General features: G+C 32.4%; 1 protein-coding gene across 1 annotated transcript in view; it reads left to right on the forward strand.

The window, feature by feature from the left end:
• Positions 1-17,323, forward strand: part of Dhc93AB (Dynein heavy chain at 93AB) — an 81,861-nt gene that overhangs the window by 4,219 nt on the left and 60,319 nt on the right. The window contains exons 6-16 of the mRNA XM_014424971.2: positions 78-303; positions 1,295-1,372; positions 5,501-5,671; positions 5,858-6,027; positions 6,101-6,323; positions 7,667-7,833; positions 7,900-8,065; positions 8,171-8,294; positions 8,381-8,529; positions 13,214-13,243; positions 14,683-14,928. Coding sequence (XP_014280457.2) covers positions 78-303; positions 1,295-1,372; positions 5,501-5,671; positions 5,858-6,027; positions 6,101-6,323; positions 7,667-7,833; positions 7,900-8,065; positions 8,171-8,294; positions 8,381-8,529; positions 13,214-13,243; positions 14,683-14,928 — 1,750 coding nt within the window. The remainder of the gene's footprint in view (positions 1-77; positions 304-1,294; positions 1,373-5,500; positions 5,672-5,857; positions 6,028-6,100; positions 6,324-7,666; positions 7,834-7,899; positions 8,066-8,170; positions 8,295-8,380; positions 8,530-13,213; positions 13,244-14,682; positions 14,929-17,323) is intronic.

The raw sequence follows: 17,323 nt of genomic DNA on the forward strand, positions 1-17,323 counted from the left end.
ATGATTTATGAGTTGTTTAATTCTCATTTGAAAATAAATTCTTACTCCAAAGATTGTTACAAAAATCTTTGTTTCAGCCTAGCTTATCTTACTGAGCATATGGATACAACAAATAATTTACAACCTTTGCTGAGTGTACAGCTAACCCTAAATGAAGAGGATATGGCACTGTATTGTGAACCACCTCTCGACAATACCATGGATGGTTGTTTTTCAAATATGATTATAGAGATTCTAGAAGACATTGTGAACATGGCCAAATTAATTGATAGAATTTCAGACTGTGATCAGCCCCATTATTTAGTAAGATATGCTTTAATATGAGTATACATATTTTTTTTTTAATACTAGGTCTGTAAAGATAAAACCAGAATTCACCCAGAGATGGTGCTAACTGTCTATGTAATTACTGATAAACTGCATCATTTGTGCGTTTTTCGTGTTTTAATATCTGAAAACGATTTTAAACTTAATAACAATACACGTTTTATACAACAGTATAGTATTTAATACCAAGCATATCAAATTTTGTTCCTAGAAAGAATTCTGTCTATGATTTGTAAACAGAATTGACTTTCTCTTACAATTTGGAGAAAATTACTGGAGAATCACAGAAAATATTTGTTGAAGTTTACATTGGAGTTACTTACTCTTGGTTAATTTCTATGCTTTGAGGGATTTAAAAAATTCAAAAATGGATATATTACAGAAATCCTAAGCGTAATAGTTGATGGGTAACTTCAGGTTATCTATTAACTATCTAAGCATGAATTGCCTGCTGATTTACTGTGGATAGAAGACAATAGTTTGTGTTAGGTGAGATCAGAAGGGTGCGATCTATTATGAGCTGCTTAACCTTGTGAAACCATTAATACTAAACTCAATCAACAAAAAAGTAATCAGTTTAAATCAAACATTACATGAAAAATTACCAGAATATCAAAAACAAAAAAAAGGCTACACAAAGTAGTGTCGTTTCATGATAATGAACAATCACAAGCTGTGATGGTACATTATCAAGAAAATAATTGAGCCATTTATTGGGAAATAATTTTATATGTTGCTTACTCATCAGACTTGCCTTCATCTGATTAATGCTTATTTGTATCAATGGGATATGCACCTGTTGAGCACCGCTTTACATGTTACCAAAATTGCTAAAATGTTGTTTTTCATATTTATACATTAATGTATATTTTATTCTGGTTTAATATTTACATGTCTGGTGAAAATGTTGTTTATTTTATTATATGTATATATCTATCATTATAAATAAATTTTTCAATTTATTTAGAAAGATATTGAAGGCCATGAAGATGTGGAATATATGAAAAATGAAATAATTCAAGCAGTTAATGATGTTGTTGAAGAAGTAAGTAAAGATATTTCTCTAACTCTATATTATGATTAATACTCTAGTCAGTTCCTTAATAATATTTTCTAGGCACTAATTATCACAAGATAAGCCTGAAAGTAAAGAAAACCTGCCTTAAGAATGGAAATACCTATTTGAGATTTATCTCCATAAATTCCTATCTCCCAAATACTTTCTCATTATATGTTCCTTTCTCACAGAAGGATTATTCAAAGTAAACCACAATGATTCCTGTTCATCCCTCTTCTCTCAGTCTGCTGGTGTCTCTCAAGGTAGTATCCTCGAATCCATCCACTACACAGACTATACAGCTGACATCACAACCAATCCTAACACTATCCTCACCTTGTATGTCAATGACACATGTGTGCTCACAGTTAACGATAACCCTTTTATTGCATCCGAAACACTCCAATTCCATATCACCTCCAAAGAATGGTTTCGAAGTTTGAGGATTAAAATAAATCCTATCAAATCACCTTTACCCTTCCTTGTAAACCTACTAACTGCCCTAAAGTATCCTTTAATAATGTTGCTCTTAATCCTATCAAACAGATTCACTACCTTGGACTACATCTGGACAAACGACTAGCTTGGAATCCTCACACAAGACTGAAAAGACAGGAAACTGCACGTAGGTGCCGACTTTTACAGCACTTACTAGACAAACGGTCTAAACTTCCGATCCATTACAAAAGACTAATCTACATGACTATAAGGACTTCCTGAACATATGGAGTTGAGCTTTGGGCTCTACTTATCCATCGACTTCCTCTTTTATCCAATCCTTACAATCCTAAATCCTCAGTGCTCCTTACTTTGTCACAAAAAAAATCATCCATAAAGATCTTAATAATCCATATATAACTGATCTAGTCAGAACTGGATATCAATTCTTCAATTGTAAACTTCCTAACCTCCCAAACCTACTAGTTTCTAACATTGCTTCCTCTTCCATTTCTGAGAATCCTTTTAGGCACCTGAAAAGAAGATGGGCTCGAGACCTTTTAATGTAAAATTATTATTAGAGTGCTACCTATGGGTGGTTTCTCTACATACCTATATCATACCATTATGATTTTACTTCAAATTTAATAGACATATTATTATGTAAATACAATTGTGAATTTCAATATATAAATAAAAAAAAAAGATTTATCCATTCTTCATATTCTGGTTGCTGTCAAGGATTCTTTTCTGATGCATTTTATACAATGTATACATAGGTAATTGAAAAAAAGTAGGTAAAATAACATAATTAAGGAAATAAAATAAAAATTTAAAGTTATGTAATGCAAAGAAATATGAATATTTTAGTTTATTAATAATTTAAAAATTAAAATTATGGAAAGAAAAGATATGTAACAAATGAGAAATATAACCATAATATTAGGTAAAGAAGCAAAATATAAGTTAAGTTTAACAAAAGAAATGAATAAAAAACAAAAAATGAAAACAACAATAATAATATTTGGTGAACATAACTAATAATGTGGGTAAGGAAAATTAAGAAAAGAATAGAAAAGGAGGAGAGGGGAGGGGGTTAAAATAAAGATAGGGGGAAAAAAAGAGAACAAAACATAAAATGAACCTGTTAGCTTGAAATCTTACTGCCAAGTGGGCTCTGTGCCGTGAACGCCTAGACTCCGAATTAAAAAATATGTTACAGAGATGACAAAATGTTGATATTTAGATTTATTTATTTATTTCATTTTCTTTGAATAATTAATATTCATTAATTCTTTCTGGGACAGATTAAATCGTCCATAATGAAAAAAATCAAATCAATTCTGCTGGTAGGCAAGGAGTCCATTATCAGTTGCCTACGCTGCTACATAAAGTTTATGATCCATGTCTTCAATGTCTCCTTTCTCTTTTACTCTAAGATTCAGCATGTGAGATTAGAGTCAAAATTTCAAAGTACTTGATTGCATTTTCTTCTGTAAGAGGCAATTCCCAAATTGCTATTGTTTGATTAATAAAAACTATTGATATATAAGACAAAAACAACTTCAAGATCAACAAATAACAACTTGATAAAGAAAAGAGACAAAAATCATACTCACAAGTAAATATAGACATAATAAGAAAAGTTATAGTGCCGTGTTTCCCATATCTTCCTCTGAGAACGCTCATGGTCGGTCATCATCTATACAAGTACTTAGAGACTAGTAATGTTGTCCATTTCGTCCGTTTTCTCTAATTATGTCCATTTTTCCAGTGGATTGGACCAAATAAAAAAGTGGACAAAATGCCCATGCTGGGTGGCAGTGTTGGAAAAAACTGAAAATAAAACTAAAATTGTCATGGATATGATATTTATTTATCAATGGTTCATTCATGAATAAGGTTGGTATCCATGGCAATTACAGCTGTTAGTTTCAACTATAGCTAATTTTTGTCCATCTCTACTGGTTGGTATACAAACAAAAATAAGAGTTATAGTTCTTCATAAATATATAATTTATTTTTCACTATTGAGTATTCACAACATTTTCTAGTTTCAGATGCTTTTTAAATATTACTCGATTTAATAATTTAACTATCTTAAAGTCTCCTTTTCCCATTTTTAACAAATATTTCAAAAGTGATATAGGACCATTGCTCGCAGGTCCGGTCGGGAAGATCACAGCCCTTTTTTGTGTGTTATGTTCTCTTCTGAGATTCTGACATGTTGTACATGGACCAACATTCTTGCTATAAGTGTCCGTTCGAAAGATAAGAAAAGTAAGGCTACATTGGAAGGGGGGAGTGGCGGGTTCCACACCATTCTCTAATTTCAGAGCACATTTTAAATATTGCTTGATTTAAGTATCTTAAAGTCTCCTCTTCCTATTATATAATTTTGTGGCAACTGAAGTTGTAATGCATTAAAACAATGGCCTACTAGATCATGTGGATTGGCCACCACTCGTCTAAAGTATTGTAACAAACAAAATAGCAGAAATTAAAAGTTATTTAATCCATTTCAAATTTTGTATAGTTAAGATAAACTAAAATGAAACTAATCAATTTCATTTGGTTTCGAGTCAGCATCATGCATAATTCCTAGTTAACATAAAAACCCAACCATAAATCGTGGATTGTATAACTTGGGATAAGTATATCACTCATCAAGAGTGTTTCTACATCAGTTGAGTAGGCTCATCAAGTAAAAATTTTTCTACAATTTTTGAAAAATATAAATGACCATCATTTCATTTAATGAATTGTTACTTTAGTTGAAAATGGATAAATTGGAGAAACCCTAAGAATTGTTGAGTAAGTCAATTGTTTTGGAAAACAAGGTCTTTTTGTAGAAGTGCTGTAAACAAATTTGCAATTTAACATTTACTCTGTATTTAGTATCTAGGAACTCATCTCAATGAAAGTGATTACATTGACGAGGAAGTGGCCCAATGAATTTGAGCGGCAGGGAAGATATAAATCAATAATAATTGATAATTATACTATAAATCAACCCTATCCTGTCTTACTCTTCGAAATCATGGATCCTCAACTCAAAACACAGGAGTCAGTTATAAGTCATAGAAATGAGGTATCTGCTAAAAATAGAAAGAAAGACACGGAGAAATAGGATACGGAATGCTACAATACAGGCTAATCTCGACGTCAGACCAGCTGAGACCACTAACTAAGATGGTTTGTACATCTTCTTAGGATGGATCCAGATAGAAGGGTCAGGAAGACTTACAAGACCTGCACGGAAGGGAAAAGACCCAGAGGAAGGCCTCGCATCTGCTGAGAGGACTGTGTAAAGGAGGCATTCAGGAAGCATGGAATGGATTGGAGTAGAAGAAGAGAGTTAGTTCTAGAAAGAAATATTTGGGCCAGACCATAAGTGGGATCCTTAAACTGCACGGCGGTAGAAGAGAGAACGACTCTGATGATGATGAATGTATTTAGTAAAAACTGCTTCATCTAATAACTTTAACTATCATTAATGCAAAAATGTGAGTTACATTACTTTTTCTTTCACTGGCTATATGAATATATAAAATTATATATTATTGATATTTATAAGCTTTAAGATACTTCAATGATAAAGTATTCACTTTTTTATTCTGATTATGTTTCATATCATCATTCCTTTTATAAAATTTATTTTTAAATGTTCTATTTTAGGTTTTGGATTTTTGTACCAATTTTGAAGTCTACAGTAATCTTTGGTTAGATGATCGACAGATATACATGCAGCATTTTTTAACATATGGAAGGCAACTTACTTTAGAAGAAATTGAATTAAATGTTACCCCCAACCACCAAACACCTACAATTGAAATGTTTAAACAACAAGTGAGTAAAAAATTTATAGCTGGGCTGTATACATATATAAAGCAATGTTTCTCTTTATATGACTAATTAAAATCTGGGCTTCTCTACGTAATGACTATAATTTCTTTTAAATAAATTTACAGTAGATTTAGATTTATTTATTATTTTATTAATTATGATTACCTATTATTCCTATTTTTGTTTTAGATTGATTATTTTGAATCAATTTATGCAGACGTAGAAAAGCTTAAAATCATCGAAATATTTCATAGATGGTTTCAGTTAGATGTTCAACCATTTAAAACCAGTTTATTAAATACCGTCAGTAAGTGGTCCCTGATGTTCAAAGAATATTTGCTAAAACATGTCACTGAAAGGTATTAAATTAAACTGGCATTTATATATTTTAAACAAAAAATCATGATAATAAATATTTTTTTTGTTCACCAGTTTATGGGAACTTTCTAAATTCATTCAAGAAGCTGATGAAGGTTTATTGCAGCCAATATCCGAGGGTGATTATACAGGTCTTGTAAAAGTTATGGGATATTTAATGAAAGTTAAAGAAAGGTTGCCCACAACAGATGACATGTTTGGACCATTACAGGATACTATTCAACTTCTGAAAACTTACGAAATGGAACTTCCTCAAGAAGCTAATGTTTTATTGCAAGTAAGTTTTACCAAATCAGCATCTAATCACTAGAAAACAATACAGGTATAGATATGTAAGTAACTTTTGAAGGATTAAAATGAGAGTAATACAGGTAAAGTTAAACAGAATTTGAGGGTTTGTTTCAAAATGATATTTTGTTGCTATTTTTTCAAAACATCCTAATATCCTCTCTTGTTTTCCTCACTTTTATTACAGTTGCTTGGTCCATGGAGGGCTTCAGATGAGACAGAAGATACTCATAAATTTCTTCATAAGATTTATCTTCATATTTGCTGGGTACTCTCATGTCTTGTTGGTATACTAAGTTGAAGGAAGGGGCTGTATCCTATTTTCTGACAGTATTACCTTCTTGGTGTTTTCTTTTTCAATTATTTCAAACTAAAAAACCTACCTACATACTCGATCTCCTTACTCTATGTTATCTATTCATTGATTACTTACTAGATCCCAACATATTAACTTACATATACCCTCTTATAGAACCATCTCCTTCAACAAATCCTTTGTCATTCATGCAACCTCCTTTTGAAATTCTCTTCCCATCTCTATTCTCCAATCCTCCTCAAATCTTTCTTTTAAAAAAAACCTATTTTATAATCAAATCTTTGTATCGATGTAAACAATACGTATAGCCTAACACTAATTCCTAAAATAAAATTGTTATTGTAATTTATATATCACAGTTTTATAAACACTTTACTAGAAAAATCATCATAAAGTCTAAATTACGTATTTATTTTTTGGTGACTTATGTTCTGGAATAAAATATTTTTTTTCAGTTCAGTTAATAATAGGTTGTGTCTAGATTCATTATTGTTATTCACGCCGTTTGCCAATTTAAGGCGCTTTTTAAATATGGCCTGATTTACCTATCTTATGTCTTCTCTTCCCGTTTTAAGCAAATATTTCAAAAGTGATATAGAATGGTCGTTTCCTGCGGGTTTAAGTGGGAGGGGTTTGCCTGAAAGGATTGCCTTCTAATATTTTTTTATTACGATCTCTGCTTTGTTGAGATTGTGACATGTTTTATGTCAACCAACATACTTGTTATAAGTGTCTGTTTTAAAGGCAAGATAAGTAAGGCTACCACGGAGAATAGAAGAGGTCGGTTTCAACCCATTTTCTAATTTAAGTCACTTTTTAAATATTGCTCAATTTAACTATCATAAGTCTCCTCTTCAAGTTTTAAGCAAATATTTTCAAAAGTATAGAAATAGGACTGATTCATTATCTGCCGTATTATTATCTACTATTTATTATTGTTACAAGTTTTAATATATAGCATTGTGTTAGGAGTAATATAAATTTTTTTTCTCGATTGAATGAAATTTTTGTGTTAGGAGCTTCCTGAGCAATGGAATAGCACCAAGAAGCTCGCATCTAATGTTAAACAGCAAGTTTCACCTCTACAAGCAGCAGAAGTTGTTTCCATTCGGAAAAAAATTTCTTTGTTTGATATAAGGCAAAACAGATATAGAGAAGATTTCAAGAAATCACAGTTCTTAAGGTACTTATAGTATTAATTGTGTTATCTGTTTGCTAACTTAAGCCTAATGTATATCATATCTCATAGATTCAGCTGCGATGATCCTTATTATTTGCTTGACAAAGAAGATGTGAAAATGTCTGAGTTTGAAAAGGAAATGAATCAATTACTAGAATCAGCATCATTATTTGAACTAAATGTACCAGAGTTTAAGTATTTGAAGCAATGTCAGCGAGAGCTCCGCATGTTGAAGGTTTTAAATATTTTTTGATGGTTTCTTTTCAACTAAAAATTTACTGTTAATTTATTTTTTTTATGATAATTTATATGAACCACTATACAAAATAATAAATTTTAGCAACTTTGGGATTACATTCAAATCGTAAAAACTAGTATTGAAGATTGGAAAACAACTCCTTGGAAAAAAGTAGATGTGGAAAACATGGACATTGAATGCAAGAAATTTGCTAAAGACATTAGAGGTTAATAATTACATTGCTTTTTTAGACCATTTTTTTTTAAAATAATTTAAATTGTGATATAAGTTCTTCACCAATTTATTTATCAGCTTTTGACAAGGAAATGAAAACTTGGGATACTTACATTACATTAGAAGCTACCGTGAAAAACATGTTGACTTCCCTGAAGGCTGTTGGAGAACTGCAGAATGCTGCCATTAGGGAAAGACATTGGCATCAGCTGATTAATTCTACTAAGGTATTCAGATATAATCTCTATTTTGTATTTTATTTTTTCAAGTTTTTGGGTTAATGGGGTGGCTCAGTAAGGCCCTGTGCTACCAACTCCAAGGGGGTTTGGTATTTGGGGCTGAATTTGAATTTGGCTATGTAAGGTAATTATTTTTTTGTTACTGTAGCCGTATGTCAGCCCTGAAGGTTCGGGAGCCCTTCTTTTGTTTTTCCTCCAAACCCCTTAAATGTATGAATTTATTAAAATAAAACAATATATATATTAAACATACATGTTTGCCTGAAGTATTTCCTTTTACTGGAGCAGGGTTCCATTATAAGGAATATCTGAGTTTATACAATTATTAAATAGTGCTAATGGTTCACTTCTGAGTTGTGTGAGGTGTTGGGGCACACCCCGTTTCATTAATTTACACTAAAAATAAAAACTAAACAAAATACTAAAAACTAAATATGTATCGCTGTCGCTGGTGGGTTTCATTATGCAGGGTGATGTAAGTCCTGCCAGCGCATTGGAGGGGGCGCTGGTGTTAGTGTTTGAAAGAGTGGATTGGTCAGAAATTGGAGGGAGTCAAAGAACTTGCCATGCTTCCAACCAATGAACTCTGGTACTGTGGTCAAATCAAGGAGCTGATGTAGTTCCAGAGGCTTCTTCTTCCACAATGTTTTACCGACCATCTTCAGCAGCATGCTGTCCTAGAATCCGAGGTAGAATCCGAAGTAGCGAGGAGGTGGTTCAGCCTGTAAGACCGCAATCTTACTGTTCTGGTTTTCTGGTAGAGGTGGGTGAAGAATTTGAGATGGTGGTCTAGTTTCACACCTAGATAGACTATGGAGTTTGAAGGGGAGATGATGGTGTCGTCCATTTTGAGTGACTTCGGGAGAGTCAATCGCTTATGTTGTTGGTGGGTGAACATGATGTAGTCCGTCTTTGCTGGGTTAAATTACCCAGCCATTGAACAATCTCCTTGCAGATTGCTCTGGCCCGCTCTAGTGCAAGTTTGTGGTTCATACTGCTGTGTAGATGGCGATGTCATCGGCATAGGCTGTGACTGTAGCTAGTTTGTGTTTTTCACCAGCCACATCAGCAATATAGATTGATAACAGCACTGGCGATAGAACTCCTCCCTGTGGCACTCCGCATGTCAGTGGAATGGAGCGGGAATGCTTATCTCAAACCCACACAGAGGTGCTTCTGTTGTCGAGGAACGATGTGATGACACTGCAGAGTTTCTCTGGGCATTCAAGGTTTATGAGCTTAAGACATAAAATGCTGTGAGAAATAGAATCAAATGCCTTCGTACAATCTATGGAGATCATGGCTGTAGCATGGTTCCGATTGAAGCTTGAGTTCACCTCATTCTTGAGGTTTATCAGATGGTGTTCTGTACTCATGTGGGTCTGAAAACCGGTCTGGTTGTAAGGGATAATGGAGTGTTCATCGCAGAATTCCCGAAGGTAATTCAGAATGATCTTCTCGTATACCTTAGTGAGGTGAGGCAACAGACTTATGGGCCTGTAATGATCGGCATCAAACCCTATCTTCTTCGGCTTGAGGAGTGGAAACAGGACGGCATGTTTCCATTTATCGGGGAAGTACATCAACCTCAAGCACAAATTGTACAGGTTGGTAAGCTGTGTGATTCCCTTCCTTGTTAGTTATTTCAGCAGGACACTCTGTACTCCATCATGACCAGGGTCCCGGTTTCCATGACAATTTCTCAGGATAACCTTCAGCTGTTTGGTGTCAAATGGGTGGTGTCAAAAGTATAGCCCCTCTTTGCACTTCAATATCCTGCTGATAGTGCCCAGCCAATGACTCGGCTTGCTCAGCAGGGCTCATGAGGCAGTCCCTGTCATAAAGACGAATGGCCGAGGTTTTCTTGATTTTTGCTTTCGTGAAATTCCAAAATTTCCCGTAATCGCAATGCGCAGCCATCAGGTGATTATCATGCGGTCTTCCACTGGCACAGGAGATTCTTGATCTGGGTGTTGATCAAGTTGAGGGCCTTCTTTACTGCTGGGTCTTTGGAGTGGTAGTGATGGTTTTTCAGGTTCTGCCTGCCGACTATGAGTACCATGATGTGATTTCTCCAGCCTTATTATATTGATGGGAGCTAAGTGCTGGAATGCGAACTTGACATCTTCTATGGGCATGAAGATGTCAAGATTTTTAATAATATATTTGTTCTGGGTTTTGCTCTTCTTTCTAGGGGCATAAGTGTGATGTCCAACTTTTAAGAGCTTAAGCCCTTTTGTTGCTGTGTCATGGTGGGATAGTGTCTCTAGAAAAATGCAGACACCCCCCATTGTTTTTCTAATTAAAAATTTTTTAATTGTAAGTTTTGAAAGGAAATCCCTTAGCTTCAGGATAGTGTGTTTGCTATCAAGAATGACTGATGGTGGTGTCTGTGATTTCTTTGTAGAAGTCTCTGTTGAATTTGAATTAGAATTCCTGGGTTCAGTTGGTTGATTAGCCAATGGATCAAACATATTGGAGCTTAAAAATGTTTTCTTCACTCACAGGTCCATCAGGTTTGTCTGTCCCTTCTAGCCTTTCACTCCCGACTTCGCTCGCATTATGGGAGGAGACGAACTCAAATTTTTAGTGACCAGTGTGAATGGTCCAGCGTCCAATTTGATGTGAGATTCAAGATCTGTCTCTATCAAGAGATCTGTGGCTTGAGCTTTTTCAAGCGACCTGGCCATCGCGCACTGATTAATTGTAAAATATGTGAGAATAATGAAATTAGTCACAACTGGCTTGGAAAAGCACAGCTGAAATACAGGTTGCGGGTCTAAGTCTTAGGCTATGAACTGCCTAGTCTAATTAGTTTATGGTAGTACGGCACTAATTCACTTATTTTTACACTTAATTTATAATAAATTGTACCTTATTATCGTAAATCCACACTTCCTGAGGAAGAAAGAGCCAATAACAATAGACATGCACTTAGAACAAAGCCCTTTGTTCTGGAAAAATATGTTACAATGACGTCACCAGATCGGTGCACTGAGTGACTGTAACTAACGAGCACTGGCACTGAACTATTATTAGCCTTTCTGGGGCCCCCTTTGAGTCTATAAAGTGGTTACCCTTAATTAAGGAAAAATCTAGTGCTTGAGCATGATGATGAACAAATCACCTCCTGACAGAACTATTGTTCAAGAAACAGTACTTTCTTATGAAGAATTGAACCCTTAACTCTTCATGGGTTGTAGTGGTTCAGATTTTAATTTTAATCTTTGAAGATAATTTAAAAAAAATCTAATAATGCATTTTCATAAAATAACCCAAATACACAAATGGAAGACTATAGGAGAAAAATCTGGCAGTATCACATTTGTTCTTTAATGGAGTTATTAGTGTATAAAAACTGATAGAGAAGCACTTTATTCCTTGGAGGTTAAACATGCAAAAAAATTATGTAGAAGATGGTCAGGGTCGCGGTGAAAAGAGAAACAAAAATAGTCAACCATACTAGCTTCATTCATCGCACAGAGGGCTGTTCAAGTTGATATCTTTGGGAACTTATCATTACAAATAATATTTTCATTTCAGCACCCAATTTAAAAATTATTTCCCATTTACTCCAGTTTTCATTTGCACACTTTAGAATATATATTAGATAAAAAAATCATTTAACAGAATTAGTTTTGGACAGTAAATGAAATAAAGGCAAATATAACTTGTTTTTATTGAATGTTTACTAATTAATATTAATTTTAAGAAAGCTTAACTATCTTTGGAATTATTTTCCTTTTTATTCATGCCAGTTTAAGTGGCATTATTGTAAATATTGTGTATATAACAAAGCTGTAAATTATTGAGCTTGTTGCTGCAGCATGTTTTATTCTAATTTATAATAGTTTTAGTATTAGAATATGGTTATTTTTCCTAAACATTCACAAAATGCCTGTATATAAGTCAGTGTTCATTCAAATAGTTTATTTTTTTATCATGCCTAAACATTCTTATTTATTTTTTTGTCTTAGGAACTGTGGATAACCGGCCTTGAACAGATTTTTTTTTTAGAATTTTTGAGGTTTGTCCATTAAAAAAAATAAGGCAATTTTAAACTTTTTTTAATGACTGCTTTAATTAAACTTGGGGCAGATTTGTTTTTGAAGCCCTGTGATTTATTTTGTATTAAATAATTCTGTCCACTCTGTCACAACCAACATTGTCAGTTTATTTTCAACATCATCATTGTAAGTCATTTCTGTCGGTATTTCATACTACTGTTATGGTAAAAGGTTAAAGAATGATAATCGTGTATAGCTTTCTCTAGTTTTTATTAGTATTCAAAAATGCTTTGAAGTTTCATGGTTTACTTCAATTTTTGAGAGCTTATTTATATTTATACCTGTTTCAGAATTCAATTTTTATATCCACTTTATTTTGCATTTATTAAGCTGATATTAATTCCCAACTCTTTCTGATTCATTTATAGTATTTGTATGAACTAATAGAAGAAAGACATCATACCAATGTATATATTTGTAAATAGTTAATTATGAATATACTTCAAATATTGCACTGTATATATCTTGCATATTCATGTTCTTACATTAGTTTATTAATATCAAATTATTATTTATTTATTAACATCATTATCATTATTTATTTATTTATTTGTTATTAAAAAATATAAATTGCTTAGCTGCTATAACATTTGCTATTTTTGCAGAATTTAGTTTCATTGCCTCCGCAGTTCACGGTAAGTCTTTTTAATTTTTTAAAAAATGTAATCTATATCATGTCTGTAGTAGATCAAACATATTTAATTTATTTTGTAGTTGTAAATGTATGCTTTTGGCTTTTAAAATAGTTCCAGTATTTCATATATATTGTCAAGTTATTTTTATTTTACTTAACACATTATTGGTGAGTATTACTCATTATTCTATAAAAATGTCGCCAATGATTTTTCTTTTTTTTTTTTTGTTTTTATCAATACCCAGGATTCACTGTCATAAGTTACTGCGGGTCTCAGGATGGTTTCATATATAATAAGTTTTGCTTTTTTTGAAAGAGTTTAAAGTTTTTTTAAGGGCAAAAAGGCACTTGTTACTTGCAGACAGCCTTGTTTCTTACTTTATACAGATACATTAAAAAAGGTTTCTACCATAAAATTATTCATATGTTGTTTTTTTAAATGTAGTACAAAGCCATATTTAAGATCTACATTTTCTGAGAAGTACTAGAATTCATTTTTTGAAAAATTCTCATTCATTAACACCTTTTCCTTTCATTAACATTAAGATTGTTATATAATTTATTTTCATTATTGAAACTGGTTAGTTTTTTAATCATAATAAAAGTATTCATAGTCTCAACTTGTTTATTCACTTACAACTCTAATGTTTCTCTAGGATATCTTGTATACAAAGATATAATGTATTGTTTATTAGGTGATTGATAAGAGTTAATTAGATTGTGCAAATAGAAAAAAATTATAATTAGTGAAACAGTGGATAAAAATAGGTTTAATTGACTGAGTTATATTTTTGACAAAGGTAGAATAGTCTACAACCTTTTAATAACTTTGTTTAAGCTGTGATATTATTGAGATATCCTTGAGAAAGGCCAAACTGGCCGAACTGTTGGACTTGTAAATGAATAAACAACTTGAGACTCTATGGATACTTTTTATTATAATTGAAAATCAAAAGTTCTGTCTAAAATGTATTAAATAATTTATAAGTCCTGTGTTTAAATAAAGTCGGAAATAATTTCTCCGTGGCCATTGCTTGCTTGTATTTGATACGGTTTTGTGTGTTGCATGAACTTTGAAGGAGGTAGTTAAATCAAATTATTTATTACTAACAGAATTATAATTGGAGTAATTATAATCTATAAGGTATGGTATGATTTAAAACCTAGGAGTATGACGTTTTTGTTAAAAGTAACATTTTTATAGTCTAAACATATTTAACATTTTTGTAGTGGTTTTCTGCCATCTTTCCCAAATTTTTTTGTCACCATTGAAAATGCTTTTTTAATTCTATTGAAAATCAAGCTTTAGTATTTTTGATTTTGTATTTATTATAGGTTTTTTTTTTTTTTTTTTTTAGTTTTTTTTTTAATATGTTTTTGAAGTTTAGTACTGAGAATATTTTTATTGAATTATATTTTATTTTATTAAAATTATTTCAGGTTGAATTTGTAATGAACATGGATACAACTTTAGCTGATTTACTGGAATTGAACTTACATGAATGTGAAGATGAAGTTAAAAATATTGTGGACAAAGCCGTAAAGGAAATGTCGATGGAAAAAATGCTGAGGGAATTAGGTGTAACTTGGAGTGCGATGGAATTGGAGCAAGAGGAACACGTACGCACAGGCATTATACTGCTGCGTGCAAGCGAGCAACTTATAGAAACATTAGAAGAAAATCAGGTAATGTATTATATTTAACATTGATAAAGTATTTCATCCGTAATCTTTCTCTACTCTTATAAAATACTATATATTTCATTATGAATAGCAGATCCTTAAAATTTTTCAAAAAGTTTGATAAACAAGTAGATTTCTTGATGTTTAATTGGGTGTATAAAGAGTGTGGTGTTTACATGAATTGTATAGAAGCCAGTTTTGCTAAGATTATTAGTAGGACTAGAATTTTCATGTAATTACAATTACCATATATTTACTAACATACATATTAATTTTTAGAACCTGAGGCTTTTGTGAAATGCTTCATTATTAAGCTCAATTTTTTTTAATTGAGACTGTTGAATGAGATGTAAAAATTCATATTTTATTTTATACATGTTGCTCTGTGGCAAACTGTGAATATATCGAACCGTTTGCAATGGTTTGGTATAAGAAGAGGAGGTTGCCACCAAGGCTTCATTTGGTGTGTTTGTTCTCACTACAGTAAGAACGTTTTATGTTATTTAACCATAACTAATAAAACAGTAAGAACAGAAAAAACATTTTATTTTATCACCAACCCCCTGTGTTCAACATAGGCACATTTTATCGTTTAGTAATTACGATAAGAGTGTTGGGTTCCCCAAGAATTTCTGAGCTTGAGATATGGCTGCAGCTGACTCACTATTTAGCTTAAAATAATTCCCTTTTATTTTATCTAAGTGCTCAGAGCAGTACTCTAAACCACTTTTCGATTTTGCGACTACTGGCCGAGGAGGTAGTCTCAGTTCAAGGTAATTTTCCTTGAAAATTTGCACTTCACCTGGATCTTTTTAATAGATGAATTCAACAACTCTATCTTGGAGAATTCAGACAAAAAAGATAAAACCCTTGGTATGGCATGTGAAATGAAGCAATTTTACTTCACTTGACAATTTAGAAGAAATCATATAATTCTACAACAACGTCTTATAAATTTTAGGAATTGCCTTGCTAAAAGTATAATAAAGTTGTAAAAGGCTGGCGGTTTCCATTTTTTCTATATAGAGAGGAGAGTTGGACAATTCTAGATCATCATTTAAGTAAAGTGGTGGTAATATCAGAGATGAGGTTTGAGAGAAAAATTTGGGACAATCCAAAGGGGATGAATTCTTTTATTAGTAAAATTATTTATAAAATTGTCTTGAGCCTCACCGAAGCTCCCAAATTTATATATTATTGTATTTTATAAAAACATATTGTTATTTTTACATATTATTATTAATTTTTGTACATATTACTTAGCAATGTTGATAAAATAATAAATAAACGATGCCAAAATAATGCACAAAACTACCTCAAGGAAATAAGATAAGATCGCTTCTCGGTCACAGCCGTATGCACTAGGGATATAAATAAGGGTCTTAAAGAACCTTCAATTGATTTACCCAGCAGAGTGGTCCCTCCCCACTCAGTAAATAGAAATAATAAATTTAAGGCACAAAGTACCATAACAATAACCCCCTACCAATCCTTACTCTATCCTAATAGTAGCTGTGGTAAAAATAAGAATATAATATGTAAATAGTATGTATATACATAAATATTATATATTGTAATTGACTAAATAAATGAAATAGGAGGGTGAGAAAAAACAAACCTTAATTGATCACAGCAGAGATCAGAGAAGATCATTGACCCACAGCCTGTACTTGAGATAGTTTCGGTTTATAGCTGATCCTGATTTCTAAATGGTTGTTATTTATTGATCACCCTTGACATGATCTCTCTCTTCTCTACATGTTATCCCTTCCTAAGTTCCGGCAGCTAGCCACCCTCGGGGCTTACGGCTTTCCCAAAAATTTATGAGCTTGAGATATGACTACTGCTGATTCTCCATTTAGCTTTAAAGCATTATAATTTATTTTATCTAAATCAATTATGTCAAAATGAAAGTATCCTAGAGAACCTCAGGGTCTAGCTAGTTTGAGAGGTAGTGGAACAGTGTCAAACTGTTGATTGGAACATCAAAATAATTTGACTATTTTAGTAGAATGGGCAATGAAAAAAAAGTTAAATGAGGCCAGGCCAGAAGGAAAATGCCCCCAAGGCTGACTAAGGCAGATTTATACTGATTATTATGTCTCCAGGCTTGATAGAGTAAAAAACCGCTCTTTTGCAGAAATGAGAGACATGGCGAATGATTGAAAATTTGGAGAAAATGGCTCGAGACTGAATCTCTACTTCTTATGGCAACCTTATGGAGGTAGAGAAAGAAGAAGGAGACATTAATAATTAATTTCTTTATTATCTCAATATAATATTCAGTATGTTTGTACTTACAGGTTATAAATAGCTATCACCTAGTATGTTAAATACTGTAAACCTCTGATAGCTCTCAAAATTATCAAATTGCTCGAACTAAATTTTTCAAAACATT

The sequence above is a fragment of the Halyomorpha halys genome, unplaced genomic scaffold (assembly GCF_000696795.3).
Source record: "Halyomorpha halys isolate HHAL.00 unplaced genomic scaffold, Hhal_1.1 Scaffold487.1, whole genome shotgun sequence".
Taxonomy (NCBI): Eukaryota; Metazoa; Arthropoda; class Insecta; order Hemiptera; family Pentatomidae; genus Halyomorpha; species Halyomorpha halys.